The 18,844-nt window shown below is 32.1% G+C and overlaps 1 protein-coding gene across 1 annotated transcript; it reads right to left on the minus strand.

Moving 5' to 3' along the window:
• Window positions 1-10,544: 10,544 nt before the first annotated feature.
• On the minus strand, window positions 10,545-16,464 carry LOC11436086 (probable beta-D-xylosidase 7). Its single transcript, XM_003614960.4, has 6 exons — window positions 16,012-16,464; window positions 15,150-15,452; window positions 14,157-14,326; window positions 13,683-13,780; window positions 12,037-12,801; window positions 10,545-11,279 (listed from the first exon to the last, which is right to left on the minus strand). The coding sequence occupies exons 1-6, from the start codon at window positions 16,432-16,434 to the stop codon at window positions 10,690-10,692; spliced, it is 2,349 nt and encodes a 782-aa protein (XP_003615008.2). The 5' UTR covers window positions 16,435-16,464; the 3' UTR covers window positions 10,545-10,689.
• Between the last annotated feature and the right edge of the window lie 2,380 nt (window positions 16,465-18,844).

Consider the following 18,844-nt stretch of genomic DNA (forward strand, 5'->3'; position numbering starts at 1 on the left):
AGTGAACAGAACTTGTGTATTTATACAGATACGTGTTTGTTTTTTTCTTTTGGTTACTTGTGTTTCTTTTTTTGGAAGAAAAAAAAAATTGTTCCTCAAACCAAAAAAGGAAATTATACGTCTGAGCCAAATTATACGTTTGATTTGGATATGAAAATTGAAAAAAAAAAAGATAGCCTCTAATGCTAGGCGCCACATGTCAAAGGGAGTATGAAAATTGAAAAAAAGAAATCGAATCGTACACGTCTGACTGACCACAACACATCCCGTTCTACTTCTATCACTCCCTATCAAGCTCTTAAGATGTCGGCAATTAAACAACCCTAAATATTAGGGTAAATATGCTTTTAATCCCATAGATATATCAATTTTTTTTTTTATTTCCTTTTAATTTTTCCTTCAACTTTTAGTTCCTATAAAATTTTCAATCACTATTTTTAGTTTCTATTTTTAATTTAATTTTAGTATTTCTTTTTAATGAAAATGTGCAGATATGTGTAGAATATAGCGAACAATTAAAATTTTTAACAAAATATAAATTAAATATGAATTTTTAATCATCAAAAAAAATAAAAATTCATGTTTTGTTAAAAATTTCTATTTTTTTTAGTGATTCTTATAATATTATGCATTTTTCTCCAAAACTTTTTACAAAAATATGAATTCTATATATGAGTTTATTTTAAAGGAGGGACCAAAATTAAAGGTGAAAATTTTTTAAGGACTAAATGTTGAAGAATAATATAAGAGGAGTTAAAACAAAAAGTTGATATATTTATAAAAACCAAAAACATATTTAACTCTAAATATTAATTAATCTACAATATAAACAAATAAAACACATTCTATTCTCAATTACAAGTGGCAGGCTTATGTCTTAATTATAATTAATGCTAGGATAATACAAATGTTCAATATACTCATCTTCTAAAAGAAGATCACCTTGAATAATATTCTTATCATCATCATTCAATGCATTCAAATCAATATTCAAAATTATTTTCATATCTTTGCATTCAAGACACACACTCTATATTGTCTCTGGCTAAAGTCTAAATTTTATAAAATCATGACATTGACTAGAACCTTTAAAACAATATCTTCAAATTCCATTTTCCTCTTCAAAACAATAATTTTCAACCTCAATGCACTTTTAAGTCTGATAATTTTTCTACCATATAATGCACACATTGCTGATAGTTTTGTACATATAGTTTGGATTTTAAAGTTGTTTCACAGACCCTTCCATCTTCTTTTTTTTTTACATGAATTTTTTACTATTTTTTTAAATCAACTAGCTACGCCTCCCAAAATCGAATTCGTCTATGAAATTATCCTAAAGTGTTGTTGATTTCATTATTCGTGTGTGATTTGTCTGAACACACCACTCTTTTTATTTGGATATAATCATCATGGAGTCAATCGTATATGTATTAATTTTAGCGCTATTAATATATTTTAGACTTAAATACGTAAATCGTTAATGTAATTTGGCGTGTTTTTTGTTTCCGTCTTTGTATCTTTTTTGTTTTAAAACAACCCCTGTTAGTTAATAACTTTTTTATTTTCGTCCCTCCCGTCAACTTCCGTTACAAAAACGCACATGTGGCAAACGGAGGATGACGTGGCAGTGCCTGACGTGGCAAACTTATTGATGAGTCACACAGTGAGAGGGACCAAAACCAAAAAACGAAATTTGTAGAGGGATCAAAGCCAAAAAACAAAATTCGTAAAGGGATCAAAACCAAAAAGAGAGAAAAAAATAGCTTTCTTCATCTTCTTCCTTCCACCTCTTTTACATATTCATCATTGTCTTCATAAATTCATCAAAAAAAACCAGGAAAAAATACTCAGAAAAGAGATAAAAAAAATAAGAGTGATGATACATGTACCACCTCATGTGGCAATACACCATTTACACCCACACAAAATTCTGACACGTGGCAACCTGGACCCCACACAAATAGAAGATATTATGAGATGAACCTACAAAAATATTCTAATACATTGGGTGTACAATGAGGTGTAGGAATAAAGGGTGTTCATGTAACATTTTTCAAAAAATAAATAAATAAAAACTCAAAATCATCATCTCACTCTCAATAGACAACTTCCCACAAACCCAAACAAAATCCCCATTGACAATGGTCAGATTGACATCTCAACACTAAAATCCACAATGTTCATAGTCCCAGCTAAACTTTTATTGATAATATCAAAATCAAATCATAACAACAAAATCCTCATTGTGAATGCTCAAATTCCCAATATTGAAAAAATTCACAAAATTCTCAAATTGAAAAACCTAAAGAATGATTTTTTTTTTCTCATTACCAACTCTCGTCTCATCATTGATCTCGCATCTCTGTTGTTTCTTGGTCACTCCAAATGATTTCTTCGTCAATTCTTTGAACTCTAATCTCATCATTTTTGTTTCGAACATTTGGGTCGTGTTCTTTTTTCCGGTTGATTTGGAAGATTGTTGTGTGAAATTGGATTATAAGGGAAAGGTTCAAGTTTGATATGAATATTATTTTAATTTGAAGATTTAGAGGGATAATAAATAGAATTGAAAAATATGTTGGAATGTCGAATTGAGATAAGTTTTATTTTAAACGATTTTAAAGTGTGTGAAATTGGATTGCACGTTAAACAATGGGTATATTGGTTTAATTTGATTTTGCTGTTTGTGAGAAGAAATAAAAGAGAAGTTATCACATGAAGGTATAGTTGAAGGTGTTGGATTGAATTTGTTGTTGTTTTGAGTTGATGGATTTTTGGATTTTGAAATGATGAATTTCTTTGTTTGTTCGATGATGATGATGAAGTTTATGAAGACAATGATAGTAATGAAGAAGAAAATGTGGGAAGAAGATGAAGAAATGTAATTAAATTTGAATTTTTCATTTTCTCGTTTTTTGGTTTTGGTCCCTCTACAAATTTCATTTTTTGATTTTGGTTCTGGAAATAAGTCCATCTACAAATTTCGATTTTTTGGTTTTGGTTTTGGTCCCTTTACGAATTTTGTTTTTTTGGCTTTGGTCCTTCTACAAATTTTGTTTTTTGATTTTGGTCCCTCTCACTGTGTGACTCATCAATAAGTTTGCCACGTCAGCATCGTCTGCCACGTCAGGCACTACCACATCATCCTCCGTTTACCACATGTGCGTTTTTGTAACGGAAGTTGACGGGAGGGACGAAAATTAAAAAGTTATTAACTTATAGGGGTTGTTTTAGAACAAAAAAAGATACAGGGACAAAAACCAAAAACACGCCAAATTACATGGACGATTTACATATTTAAGTCTATATTTTATGATGTGATTTTAACTGTTTGACACATTATTACAGAGAAAAAAAATCCACACTATTGTATGTCTTGTTCGTCTATATGGCCAATAAGGTTGCACTAGAGGGGTTAAATAAATAGCGGTTTGAAATTTTTTACGGAGTTTTAGCAAAATTGTTTTGAAATGTTTTGACTAATTGGAATTATGCTTTGAACACTCATAAACAATCACAAAAAGTTAAGACTATGTACTAAAAAGATTTACAATAGAATTGAGAGATTCCCTAAATAAATCTTATTACAATCAAATATTAATAATTCTTGAACAATTTGCAAAACAAGACAATTTCAAAGTCAAACCTATAAGAAAATATAACAAGCTACCAATCAAAAACACAATGCATATGCAATTGATGAATTGGATAGGAATTGAAACTAATTGATCCAAGTAAAATAGTGAAAACCTAATTCAAGAAATTAGGTCAATTTAAAAAAAAAACAACTTAGATCAAAATTAATTTCTATTCTATCAATTAATCAACTAAACATATACAACTATCAAAATTAAAGAGGATAAGGGAAAAGAGAACGACACCAAGATTTTAATAGTAGTTCACCCTTTCGTCCTCACTTCGGGCTACGTCTACTCTTCTTGGTGAAAAACGCCTCCACCAAGGTCATCCACTAATAGTAACAATATTGAATGCAAATGTGATTTCAAGAGTTCCTCGAAACTATCCTAGTTCTTTAACCCATATGTAAGCACTTCCCCAAACTCCAAATAAGCTTTGAATTTGTTGCTTCTTGATGTCTTCGAATCCTCAATCACCCGTGCAACCCTTCGAACTCTTCACTCAAGCTATTCGATGCTACGTTCGACAAATGGATCCCCTTGAACACACAAGAACAATTAGAAAGAACCCCCAAGAAATTTTGAGTTGGAATGAGATTATTCACTTTACTTTAGAACCTTGATTAAGCCCAACCAATTTCCTTGAAAGAACAAACTTATAATCCCTATTAGCACCCTAGAAAATCATGATTCAAAGTACAAAATGATTCTAAGAAAAAAGTGTTTAATCTTGAAGAATTTATGAACAATGAGTTTTTGAGACCTAGAGAGAATAAATGCAATTGATTCAATATTTTCTGTGTTATGAGGATGTGTGTATATATAGAAAAGGGTGGCAAGAGCAAAATTTCGGCCAAAAACAACATAGTGAATCAATTCACTAAATGTGTGAATCAATTCAGATAGGAAAAATGCAAGCCAGAGACCTATGAAGATTGATACGATTCATTGTAAATTTGAATCGATTCAAGTGAGCTCATGATAAAGAATGATGTGATTTAGACTTTTATGAATCGATTCAGTGCATGTCAGAAAAAAGTCATGATACGACTCAAACAAATATGAATAGATTTAATCGTGATACGATTCAAAAACTTGTGAATCGTTTCATTAGAAGTCAGAACCTTCTTATGATACGATTCACATACTTATGAATCGATTCAGTGAGTAAAAAGATGAGATATGGTTAAGTTTCAAATATGTAAACAATGCACATGACACAAATAAATCCTAGAATAATGAGACATAGTTGTTGGGTGCTTTAACAAGACTATGTACTAGAAAATAAAGAACAAGATAATCATCAAAAGGATAGACTAACGAACATCATCAAAAACACATAAAGTAAAAATTATATTGGCTTCATGTCCTACTTTCATCTTTTTTAAATCTAAGAAGAGTTATTTATTTAAATCTTGATTTGTATTTTAAACAATGTTCTTTTGATGTATTTTTCAAGGCCAAATTTTTCTTTTTGTATGTTGATTCCTGGATTGTTTCTTTTTGTGTAACAGTATAAACAAATTCAACTTATTATTGTGTTTGTAATTAATTATTATTATTTTGAATAGAACACATTTACTATATCACCGTACTACGTCTTATCTACAATATAAATAAATGAAATCATTTTCATTCTCATGTATACAAAGCAATTTTCCGGATCATTTCACATTAATGTTAGGCTAATTACACAATTCAAATATGCATTACAATCAAATATACCTCCTTGGACCGTCAATATATTTCCTAAGGGCCTCAAAGCCCTTTAGAAAGGTTTAGGTGCCTTTCAGAAAGACTCCTAAGGTTTAGGCGCGCACTTCTAGAAGCGTCGTCTTATCTAGCTTTTAGAAGCATCTAATGCTTGATAAAATGACTTAAGGCACAACTTACTTGAGGCTTAAGTCACGCGAAAACAAGTCCACAAAGGACTATAAATATTCATCTTGGGATCATTCTCAAGGCATCACATAAACAGACTAAACTTTACTTTATAATATTGTACTCACTGCAAGTAGTCCACACCTATGGATCCTAATCGCGATGGAACATAAACCGCAACCCCTTAATTGCACCCTTCATTGCGATTTAGGTCAAGCCGCAACCTCTAAAATCGATTCGGCGATTTCACGAAGCAATCGCTTAGCACAACCGATCTAACCACGACGTTGTAGCAGTGATGAAACCTCACATAGATTTGAAGGCCTCCATTTTCTTTTTGCGGCTGTTCTATGTGAGGAAGATCCTTCTGAAACGCGATTCCAAAATAACTCCCTAGCTCGGGATGATTTTTTGCAGTATTCTTTTCATTTATTTCATATACTTTTGTTATTTTGATATGGAACTATAATTGCTCGTTTCAGTCCACACTTTTTTAGCGATAGAAAAGAGGACCGGGTGAAGCTACTCAAGTATACTAATGATGATATGATCAAAGAGGGTATTTTGAATATTTTAACAAAGGCTGGTGTTACTTAAATTGCCTTTTCATTATTTTGATAGAATACTATTATTTCTTTTGAATGCAGTAATTCTACCGTGAAAAATGCTAACAACATTTACTTTTTAACACTCTAACATTCGCTTTTCTACATGATGAAATCAATATATGTCTCACCATTTTGTGTGGGATCAATTTTCAAAGTGTAGACTCACAATGATTTAAACCAATAAAAAAATGAATATTAAAGAAAGTATTCAAAAGAGAATGTTGTTGATAGCATTATTCTTCTATATTTTAATTATTTAGTATACACAAACACATGATATCGTAATAGGTACAATTATTAGCCTTTGAAATCTCCAAATAAATTTTTTCTTGTTATACTCATGTTGTTGTGTGCAATTTGATTTGGATTATATCTGCTTTCTCTTATAATAAATTTTATGGTTAATAGTGTTTTACCTCCTTGTAATATGTCATTTTTTTTTTCACCTTGTAAAATTTTTTGTTTGGTTTTCGTCCTTCTAATTTGAAGATTTTTGCTTTTGGACCTTCATGAATTTAGATAGTACAACATTCGACGACATGGCAAGGGGCTAAACCAAAATTCGCTCAAATTAACAGGGAGTAAACCGAAATTTGCTCAAATTACACGGGGGTAAACCGAAATTTTATCAAATTATAGACGGCAAAATTTGCCATGAAGGTCCAAAACCAAAAAATCTTCAAATTACAAGGACGAAAACCAAACAAAAAATTTTACAGAGTGGAAAATAAAAAATGACCTATATTACATGAGATAAAACACTGTTAACCCTACATTTTAAAGTTATAGGTAATGTATAGTTGTTTAGACGTGGCCATATACTAGTTCTGCAAATTTCCGATGTCTCTCACCTATCTAGTAAATGTGGCATTCAAGTGGATATCTATCTACATCCGGAGACAATGAATAATATTTGCAGTTTCAAAGGTTCAAAAGAGAAGCAAAATATTCCTACTTACCATAACAGGTGTATTCTCAACCATATCTTTTTATTTCCGTCTTTCAATTAATGATTTGATATATGGAGAACTATAATTTTGAGCCTTGAAGGTATGCATGTTTTGTGCTTATGTTAGTCAGATCTACTCCCATTCATGTTTTTCGTTACTTTCTTTTATTATAAATTGGAATTTTTGGTCGTTATTAATTAGTCATTGTACATTTTACATTATTATAAAAATTGAAACTATAATGCTCTCGATTTCATAGAAAAATCAGTTTCATAAAACAGTGGATAATGTTGTTGAGTTGGTTATAACTTTGTCCACACTAATGGTCTTTGATTAGAGAGCATATGTGCTTGTTCTTCAAGTTATATCTTTTTCTGGATTTGTCGCTACGTAAGTGCATGAAACGTGCCCTAGGCGCATGCATGTGAGTGTGTTATGGATCCGTTCTTTCCATTTTTTTTTTATCTTTTTGGATGTTTGCTTCCATATAAGATGTCTTGGGATCTGGGAACATAATTTCTCCCTCTGTAAAGTCTTATGAGGTCTCTTGAATCTTCATTCTTGATCATCCCAAGGTCTTTACTAATCTTTGGATGTTCTTGTTTTTCAATTTGCATGATTTCTTCGTGAATTACATCCAAAACACCCTGGAATTGTTATGTTTCGGGAAGAATAGATTACAAACTCAAATATAGAAAGCCTTACAATTGTCCCGAAATCATAGGCAATTGCTCTAATACTCATCCGTTTTGCTGGTAAATCCTACTGAAAATGACAAAAAAATATGCTAAGAATAACGTAAGATGATCTGTCATTAGTGCTCCTCTTGATGTGATCCAGGCACCCCAAGTGTGTAAAATTGCACTCATGTGCCCCGGGTGTCTTCCATGAGCCCCCCAAGTGTGTTATGTGCGCGCCTGAGAAATAATTGCTTTTTGCTACTTTTTAACGGGAAAACCCAATTTCAAGGCCCAAACCCTGGTGGAAACTTTGCCTATAAATACAACTCCTCTCATTCATATTTTTCATTAGAAACAAAGCGGTTCAAGAGGAAGGCAACAACTAAGAGCTTTAAGGGAGGAATCTCTCTCCTCACTCTATGTCTCTATGGTATGTCTTATTACTTTTGTAATTTGTCTTTAGTTACCATGAGTAACTAAATCCTATCAGGGTAGGGTTCTAAGATGAACTTCTATTTTATTTTGTTTTGAATTCGTTGAGAATCACACCAATAACAACTTGATGTGTGGAGCAAGGGATAATCAAGCAACCAAAATAAAGTGTATGGAACAATTAAATACAAGCCAAAAGTAGAAAACAACGGCGAGAAGAACACAAAGAAGAGAAGAACACAAAAGAATTTGTTGACCCAGTTCGGTCCAAATTGACCTAGTCTGGGGGAGAGAGCAGCTCTCCGTTCCACTATATGATGAGTAACGTTACAAAAGAGAAATCAATGGGTTACAAGAATAAGTCTTCCGCCTAATTCTACCCAGAGTCCCAGCCTCTTCCCGTAACCAAGAGACTCAATCCTAATAGTGTTTCACAAGGTGAATCAACCCACAAACCCTAGTGTTTGTTCCAAAGAGACAAACTCTATACAAACCCTAGTTTTGTTGTTGTCTTTCTAAACCCTTGTTTCAGCCCCCTCTATCTCAAAGTTTGCTCTGATACAAGGTCTATATTTATAGTAAAAGTATCGCTTAAAATTTGGAACAAATCTGCACCCAAAAATACGTTTCTGTTATTCGCTGTCAGCGCACCATCGTGCCACGATTTTTCCAGTGCCTTGCCTCAAAAAACTGAAACCTCCATCGTGCCACGTTGTCCAACCATCGTGCCACGATTCTGCAGAAACCTGATTTTAAGTTAACTCTCACATATTTGTTGGATTATTTTAATTTAAGTTTTTTATTCTGTTATTTTATGAATTCTATTTAATTTTATTATGCAAATTCTTAGTTTCACCCAAGTGAACCAACCTAGAGATAACAATAACTAGGGAAGTGACATAACCTAATATTCGATAATAACCTACATGAACCAAGTAATAACTTATATAACTGTTTAACCACCCGAATTAGGGAAATAATAGTAATAATGGTAATTGAACCTAGGAACTAGCATAATAACTATAATCTTCTTACATCCTTGGTAAGGTAGGGGATATATGGCTTCTTGTTTGTAGAACTACCGAGGAGAGTATGTTGATGAACGTCTAAGATTCATATACGAGAGAACCTTTAGGACCTTAAGAATTTAGGAAACCCTAGTTTAAGTTTGTGTTTCAATTATCTTTGAAAGAGTAAGAACCCACATATACATCTACATCTACGTGCTAGGGAGCATCCCCCTATAAGATTGACGACCCTAAGCATGAACCCGTGTAGAAACTCTAGTGTAAGGATGCAACTCGATAGCTGGAGGGGAGTAAAACATATGACCTATGAGAGAGTAAGGCCTCACACACGCAAACCAATGCGATCAGTAGGTGCAACTTGACAGCATGTAGGAAAATAAAACTCCACAAACTCATCACTTAAATAGAATACATTTAACCAATATCTGAATAATGTTTGACCATTAATTAATTCCGACAAATGAATAAATGAGATTCTAAAAATCTTAACAGCCGCTAACATTTTGCAATCATAAACATGTTACTCCTAAACTCTTGCTCTGAGCAAATAGATCAAATTGCACAACCCTTTTTTTTATTTTATTGTTTATTTATTTTATTTATTGTTATAAATAAATTACACGAATTGGCTAGTTGGAATAACAATCCCTATATATATGATACTCAATTTATCAGGACTTATTGCATTAGTGGTCTCTTATTGAGCCTACTCGACAAACTTTTCAAGATGTTAGAAAGTCTTAGATTATAACAATCCCTATATATAATGCTAATATGTTATCTACTCGCTTACTTGAAAATAGACTGACATGCATAATATTAATAAGGATATTTTAATAAATGAATTTAAATTATCATTAAATTAAAGTTAAATTGTATTTTTGATCCCTTAACTATTTAGGTAGTATCGGTTTGGTCCTTTAATTAAAATTCGATTTATTTTGGTCTCTTAACTTCTCTCCGTTATACATTTTTACCATTTCTGTTAGTTTTAATTCAAAAACGTTAGGTTTTCTTCATCTTCTTCTCCTCTTTTCCATCTTCATATCATCTCCATCAACCTTTAACAACAAGAATCCCAGAAAATATTCCAAAAGAAAATGAAGAAAACTTAACGTTTTTGAATTAAAACTAACGGAAATGACCAAAATATGTAACGGAGAGAAATTAAGAGACCAAAATAAATTGAATTTTAATTAAGGGACCAAAACAATACTACATAAATAGTTTTGAACCAAAAATGCAATTTAGCCTTAAATTAATTTACTCATTGGTTTTTTTAAAAATATACATAACCTTTGAAGACATAAGATGGAGGATAGCGTATACTAAAAATATATTATCATGATTATATTATCAGGGCCAATCAAGCTTTCCATTACATAAGTAGACTCACATTGCAATTAACTCATCAAGCTTTCCATTGGTTATTCGTTACTTGATTGATAATTTCTCAATACTACATTTCATCAAAGAGTGATATTAATTGAGTACTCTTCCTCTCCCACAACCAACAAATGACCACCTTCTTCAATCACCTTAACACCACTCTCATTTGCTCTACTAAGATGCTCACAAACACTAACTTCAAATCCAACTTCACCTTTTCCTCCTCCTTCTACCGTCACACTCTCAAACCCTACCAACTGTTTTACTGGATTTCCATTTCTACCTTTCTTTGGCTTCACAAACAGCAACACAGGATGTTTCCCAGCCATGCTTCCAGTATTTGTAATTCCCAATGTGACAGAAATTGACATGGTTTTACATGTTTCTTCACCTAACTCTGAAACAAGTTTGTAATAGATTGTTTCAGAGTTTTCGAGTATCGAATGAGTGGTTGATTGGTTGATGTGAAGGTTGTTGTTTTTGACGGAAATAAAGTTGTAGGAATAATTTGAGTAGCTTAGACCATAGCCGAATTCGTAGACCTTTGGACCTGTGTAGAAACGGTAGGTTCTACCGGGATAGCCTGATGAGGGATCAGCTCTCATTCTCATGTCTGTCATTGGTATTTTGATGAAATCTTTTGGGTACCATGTCATTGGTAGTCTCCCCCCTAAATAACAAAGCATCCCATTAGTTGAGTAATAGTAGTTTTAGGAAACTATACTTGAAAAATATAGTTTACAGCACTATAAGCAATATTTTAAATTGTGGACACTTTTAAGTTGCATTGACATGGATGATATTGTAGAAAACATTTGCTAAATATATTTGACGTTGCTACAACCCTCGTATAGAAAATAGTCTTCATTTTATGGTCACAATCACAGTTGCAGACTATTTTTAAAAACCATTGACATAAAGACTCTGGCTGCTATTGTGGTTGCGACCTTGACTATTTTCTTTGAATCTGGATCCTCTGCTACCATCTACTCAGTTCAAGGTTCATAATCTCTGTCATTTGTTCAAGGTTCATTCCGCATCCAGTAATTCAGATTTAGTTGCGTTTACTAAATGGTTGCATGGGACCGAAGCGACTCTTTCCCTTGTCTCCCAATATAAAATATAAAATATAAAATATGAAATTCCCTTTTTGCTTAACTAAATATTATCTTATACATGTTTTAAGGATCTTGGTCGTGCGCAGCTGCAACTACATTGCATGCAGTTAGCAATATCTGAACCATCCGATCAAGATTGAGCAGTTTAAATTTCAAGTGTTGCAAAATCAAATCGTCATTGAATTCTGAACTGTCCAATCTCCAGATGTTACCTAACTGTGTGCAGTAACACTGCACACAATCCAAATCCATTTATTTTATCACATGTGTGTTTATTTGTCAATGGATAAAGCATAGAAGAAAACAAACCTGGGTTATAGTCACCAAACACAACCTGAGCAAGAGCCCTTCCACCAAGTTCACCAGGATAACCAGCCCAAATAATCCCTCCAATTTTGTCATTATTCTTAGCAAAAGTAATATCAACAGGACCACCACACAAAAGCACCAAAATAACAGGCTTCTTAGAAGCTTTAGCAACACTGTTAATAAGTTCCTGTTGCTTACCAGGCAACTCTAAATCATCTCTATCACGTGATTCCCTCTCTTGACTTTGGTCCAATCCCATAACCAAAATAACATAATCACTTATTTTAGCAACTTCAACTGCTCGGTCAATTTCAGCTGAAGCACACTTTGTTCCATCAAGACATCCAGAACGATAATGTGTTTGGCTAGCATAAGTGTAAAAGCCTTTTAATATTGGTACTAATCTACAAGGACGGCCAAAGTAGTTTCCTAAAACAACCTTAGATGATTTATTGGCATTAGGGCCTATAACTCCGAGGGTATTTACTCTTGGAAGTGGGAGAATTGAGGCAGTGTTTTTTAAAAGTACAATGCCACTTCTTGCAGCTTCAAGAGCAAGGTCTAGGTTTTCTTTAGAGCATACTTGATTTGGACCAATTCTGCCATATTGGAGTTTTGTTGGATTCCCATCAAACAAGCCTAGTCTTATTCTAATGGTAAACAGATTGTGTAGGGCACGGTCGATTTGAGATATAGGTACTTTTTTTTGTAATACTGCTGCCTTTGCATGCTTTGTCAAGTAATCACCACACTCTACGTCCATCCCTGAAAAGTTTGATTACACAACATGTAATTCGCTTGATTATAATAGTACTTGTGTATGTTTTGTTGCAAAATAAAGATAACTATTCATCGTCAATCTAAACATGCATTAAATCTAAAGAGTAAAGTCATGTTCTGTTTTGTTGCAAAATAAATATAACTAAAGTGGTTATAGAGCTTAGAGGTAAAGAACTTTGACCTAAGCTAAAACTAAGGCAAATAAAGTGTGATTATAAAGTTTAGAGGTAGTAAATGTCCACATTGACTAAAATTAAGACAAGTAATTTAACCATAAAACTTAGAGTGCATGGATCAATCTTAATTATCTTGGACACTTGCAAATCTTCCTCATTAAAAGGCATAAATGAACACCTCTCAAAGAAATAAGTATGAGGTAAAGTGCATGTATAGTAAATCTCTAATTGAAATAAATTTTAGGCTGTACTCAGGTCCAATGATAGACATTAAAACAAGTACAGTCTTTGACACACAACTTAAGTCCAGCTGTGAATTTTTGGAGTATGCTATTTAATTTGCTTGGCGTGGGGCATATATGTGGGGACTCTAATGAAAATGTGGGTAAACCATGTGACTTTGTTAGTAACATGAGCAAAAATTGGAAACTAAAGTGACCAAAATACAAAGTGAGAAAAGTACCTTCCATTGGAACCATTGATATAGAGTTAGATAATGATAATTACACTAGTTTATAAATATTATTATGTGATTATTGAGTTTACAAATCAAGTTTATATAGACTTCACTAGTTTGATTAGAATTTACTCAAAAGAAACAAAGTTTGCTTTAGAATAGAGTTCAACAACCTTGATTTATAAATACTAATATGTGATTATGAAATTAACAAAGGAAGAGTGAAAGTATACCAGCTTGAAGTACATCGGCTACAGCATCCTCTGGTGTTTTTGCATAACCTTGATTATCATATATGATTCGTACTGCTTCACAATCCGACGTAATATACCTGATTTTGAACACCCAAAGTCATTTTTATTAATCAAGTAAAAAAAAAGTAAAAGTTCACTTTCACATTTTGGTGAATGATACATTATAAATATGTAGCTTCAAAAAGAGAGAGAACTGAAAAGTTTGAATTGAAAACTAAGTTTCACCAACTAAGTAGGCCATTGCTCACACCTTCAATAGAGTAAAAAACATTGTTTCATAAAGGATATATTGTTAAATATATTGTTTAATTCTTATAAAATTTACATTTTTGTACTCATTTTTAAATATCTAAAAAATACAAAACTACATATTTTGTGTTTCCAATTTTGTAATTTGTATGAACTAAAAAGTAGATAAAAGTATTAAAAAAAACAAAGTTGAAATATATATACCCATTGAAATTCCATTTTTGTCTAGCAGTTTTGGTTAACAGATTGTAATCTGCACAGTTTGGAACTCCATTGACACGGTTGTAAGCACACATTATTCCACTGGATCGTCCTTGTACTATGCAACTATGAAATGGTGGTTGATACGTATCCGCCAAATCTTGCAAAGTAACCTGAATTATTATAACGGATTTGGATTATTTTAATGGAAAATTTTTAAAGTTGAAGAATATAAGAATAAGAATCATTAGCGTAACAAGATTTAATAGTAATATCATATTATGATCAAATGTATCCAAAACCACCTCATGATCCAAAGCTATGTAAGACATTGTTCAAGTTCCAAGCATTGATCAACGGCATAAAACAAGGCAATTCAAAATGTAAAACAAAAAGACAAAACATGATATGCACAACTCAACAAACAAAACAAAAAGACAATCCAACGTCTTCATATATAAGTAAACAAACAAGAACTTGGTTACTTTCTCTGTTTTTATTCAGGTATCAATTTTTTTCAAAATTTTGCTATTACCTATTTATCATATTTTAATTTCATTATTAAATTAAGTATTCTTTTGCCAATAATACCTACTATAACTAAATTATATTGATGCAGTAAGATAATTGGAGCTGTATTATGCAAGAAATGATTCAAGTTCCAAGCATTCATCAACTGACATAAAACAAGGAAATTCAAAATAAAAATAACAAACAGACAAAACATGCTCTGCTGCACAGCACAACAAGCAAAACTAAAAGACAAATCCAACGACGGCTTTGTCTAATAAGCACAAATAAAATGGTTTTGTATCATGCACAAATATCTTTTCTACATTTGACTAATAAATCACTTTATACATCTTTCAATTTAACGATAAGATTTATTGATCTAATGGTGAAAATTAGTTTGTGCATGATGCAAGATTTATCTCACATGTTCACCGCATAATTAATCATCCAAGGACTATATGCCATAGAGAAAAGAAAACTTACTTTGGCATCAAAATCAAAACGGTCCAAACCCTTCCAATTATCCAAATCATAGGCAGTAAAATGTTTGCAACAAGCAGAAGCTTTAAGACGATCTCCAATCAGTTTTCCACCTTCAAAGGAATCTCCTTGAAGTCCTCTTACATAGGAAACACCATACTTTGAATTCACCAAAGGATCTTCACCAGCTGTTTCTTGTCCTCTTCCCCATCTTGGGTCCCTAAATATGTTTATGTTTGGTGCCCAAAACGTCATCCCTTGAGCTTGTCCAGCATTGTACACTCCTCTAGCCTCAGTTCCAATCACCTACATACAATTTAATTAAGATAAAAAAGCATAATTTTTTTTTTTTGAAAACCAAACATCAGCTCAATGACCAAATATTGTGGAGGATCAATTCCACCCTTCACAATTAAAATCACCCAAATCTCAAAGTCACCCAAGTATTTTCCTCACTAACAATGGGTCTATTAAAAGTTATAGCAAAATTTTGTATAGACTATTCAAACCCGAGACCATTAGAATTGTATACTCGAAGGTCTCAAGCCTATACCACCAGACCAAGTCATCTCCAGTGATGATAAAAATTCACTAATATAATATGTTTTCTTATTATAAAAACTGAAATCAAGTAATTAATATATCTTAAAATAATCCAAAAAAAACTAAAATCTTTAAATTAGATAAAAATACAAAAAATTCTTATTATGATAAGAAATGAGAAGTACCGTCCTCGTGAGCTTAACTCAATTGATATGGACAATACATAATAATACATAAGGTTGGAGTTTGAACCCCGGCAACCAAAAAAAAAATGAGAAGTACTAAAAATGAATTTTAAACATGGATTAAAAGAGTTACTGACCTTACTGATTTGGTACCAAAGTTTAGAATCAAAAGAAGCAGCCGTAAGAATAACTTGAGGGAAACTAGTAGCACCTGCAACACTGCCATTCAATCTTATCCCTTTACCAGCATTAGCAACACCGTGCAACGCTTCATCCCACCATTGGTAACTCGGTATACCGAGTCGAGGAATGGAAGGAGCTGTGTTAACGAGTTGAGAGATTTTCTCATCCAATGTGAGCCGTGACACAATGTCTTTGGCTCTTTGAGTGATGGTAAGGTTGAGATTGCAGAAGGGTAAGGATTTTGTAAGTGGGTTGGTGGTGTCACAGGAGTATGGAGGTACATGAGTTGGTGAATCGGCATGAACGAGTCGGTGGTAGCGAGTTAGGAAGAGAAAAATGAAAGAGATGAAGGTAATGGTGATGGAAAAGTGACCCATGCTGTGAGGGGTTGTAAGAACAGAGCGCGTGTTTTTATAGAGATATGTGCGTCTGTTTTAGATTTGGATATACAATAATAGATTTGTTTTTTTGGCAAATTCTATGGTACACCCAATATATTTGAGTGTACGGGTATACCCACTCTTTAAATTAATAGTTAAATAAGTTATTTTTTATCATTTATAATTATAATAATTAAATCTTATTCATAAAAAATGTCAACAAAATAAAATTATTATATTTTGAATTTTTATCACTCATAATCGAGAACATTCATTATTTTTTATGATAATATGAAATACAAATAGTGAGAATATGGATTTTTTTTTTAAATTGTATTTCAAACTGTTGGAAGAAAATGTGTTTAGCAATAATAACCTTAAGAGTTTTGATAATAATAAAGTATTAAAAATTGTCAATTGGATATGTTAATATTTGTTCAAGTGTACATGACTATAGACAAAAATTTGACATCTTAAAAAGTCTTGAAAGAACAAGTAAAGAGCAAATACATCAACAAAAATGGAAGGTTAAAGCGTCTGAAGAAAACTGCTCTTGAAGTTAAAAGTGCTCCTGAAGACAAAGTGCTTCTGAAGTGATGACGTCACCAGAAGCTGTGAATCACCAGAAGCTGCAATTCATCAGGAGATGCAACTTAAAGCTTCAAAAGTTGTTTAAAGGATTCAAACTCGTCTAAAGATTGCATAAGACTGGAAAAGTATAACAACGGCTAATTTAGAAGGCATTGGATGCTTATTTTTCAAAGAGCGTTGACATAGTACGTTTGTACGAATTGTACAACCACTATCTCTACTACTCTGTTTTTGTCTCTGCTACAAGACAAGAAAAACAGCTCTGCCTACAACAATGTTTCTTCTCAATGTGAATACATTTGAAATTGATCATTCATAGGACAATAACCATATCAGGCAAAGAATTATTGGTGATTGATCAAAAGCTTCAACGACTCTATTTTGAATGTGCTGGCAATTCAACGTCTCTTTCACACCTCTATATAAAGGAGTGAAGACTCAGAGTTTCACAAGAACAATACCAAGCATTAGCTAAGCCAAAACTCTGTTGAAATTATTCTCCACTTCAAAGTTCACTTAGAATTTCTTATCAAAGCTCATATCTTAGAAATTCTAGAGTCTTTAGAGTCTTTATCTGATTTGTATTGTGAACATCACTGATTGTATATCAACTGTTCAACTTCAAACAATTTTCTTTGTAATTCTGTTTGAATATATATATATATATATATATATATATATATATATATATATATATATTCATTGTATAAATATCTAGTTATTATTTTAAGTGATTTTATCTATACATGTATGTTGCTTATTATTCTGACATCAAGTGAATTAATAAGAACTGTGTGCATATTTTATTTTAATTATTTTTAACTAACATCTTATTTAATTATTTATTTTATAAATAACTATATCGGTGCCTTTGTAATATTTTGATTATTTTTTCTTACATCTGTAGTTGTTTTGGTTTAATAATTATTTGATTTAGAAGTAATAAAAGAGGTTATATTTCTTTATTGATTTATTATTTTAATCATTTTAGAAAAAGGATAGTATTTACTATGAGTATTTTTGGGACAATATTAGTTATGAGTGAGTAAAATAAAATTAGTTTTTATTATTAGTGGGTGAAGAGAATAAATGGGTGGGTGTATATAGTTAAGTGGACCTAATTAATAGAAGAGAAGATATGAACCAATGAGTGTTAGAATGGATTGGCCAATGCGCAATGTATTTGGAATAAGAGAGACTTCAAACCCTAACCTAAGAGGGAGATAAGTAAAACTCAAGGGAAATCACATCCCGATGCTAATCAGCTGTCCAGAAAACATTTTCCAATTATCCTCAAAATTTAGTATGTTGTTTCTCTCGTTGTGTTAGTATATCAAAATCACTTTTACAAAATTTTAGCCTTCCCAATACCTTTACAAAAAGCTCTACTTTTTGCGTTTATGGATTTCGTTATTTTGTTATGTTCTTCTTCACGGAAGGTTCGATTTTAATGAAAACAATATCAAAACTTTCGCGAGAATATTACGTATATCATCTGAAGGTTAATTATCTAATTTTGGGTAAGTGTCTTGACGTAATTTCGAAATTGCATTTTAGAGTGTATTCTCACATTTTATTTTTTTACCTTCAACAATAATTTGTTGAGTTGAACCAATTGGAGTATGAGGAGTCGAAAGGGCAGATGTTTCCCGTTTAAAGACGTGTATTAGCATGGTGAAAACAAAAAATGAAATAAAAAATAAAAAATAAAAAATGTATGGGGTGAGGGAGAAGAGTTCGAGTACATGAGTGTAAAATAATTGGGATGAATGGTCATATTTCCCACAATTCATTCGAGGCTCACTGTGACAGGTGT

This window comes from Medicago truncatula, chromosome 5, assembly GCF_003473485.1.
Source record: "Medicago truncatula cultivar Jemalong A17 chromosome 5, MtrunA17r5.0-ANR, whole genome shotgun sequence".
Taxonomy (NCBI): Eukaryota; Viridiplantae; Streptophyta; class Magnoliopsida; order Fabales; family Fabaceae; genus Medicago; species Medicago truncatula.

What these genes read in the sequence shown, in the direction of transcription:
- LOC11436086 (XM_003614960.4), bottom strand. Translation starts at nt 16,434, where the DNA reads ATGGGTCACTTTTCCATCACCATTACCTTCATCTCTTTCATTTTTCTC. An exon ending in TTTGGTACCAAATCAGTAAG is followed by an intron (nt 15,453 to 16,011) that starts GTCAGTAACTCT and finishes AATTGTATGTAG; the next exon opens with GTGATTGGAACTGAGGCTAG. An exon ending in CAAAAATGGAATTTCAATGG is followed by an intron (nt 13,781 to 14,156) that starts GTATATATATTT and finishes GTTCAAAATCAG; the next exon opens with GTATATTACGTCGGATTGTG.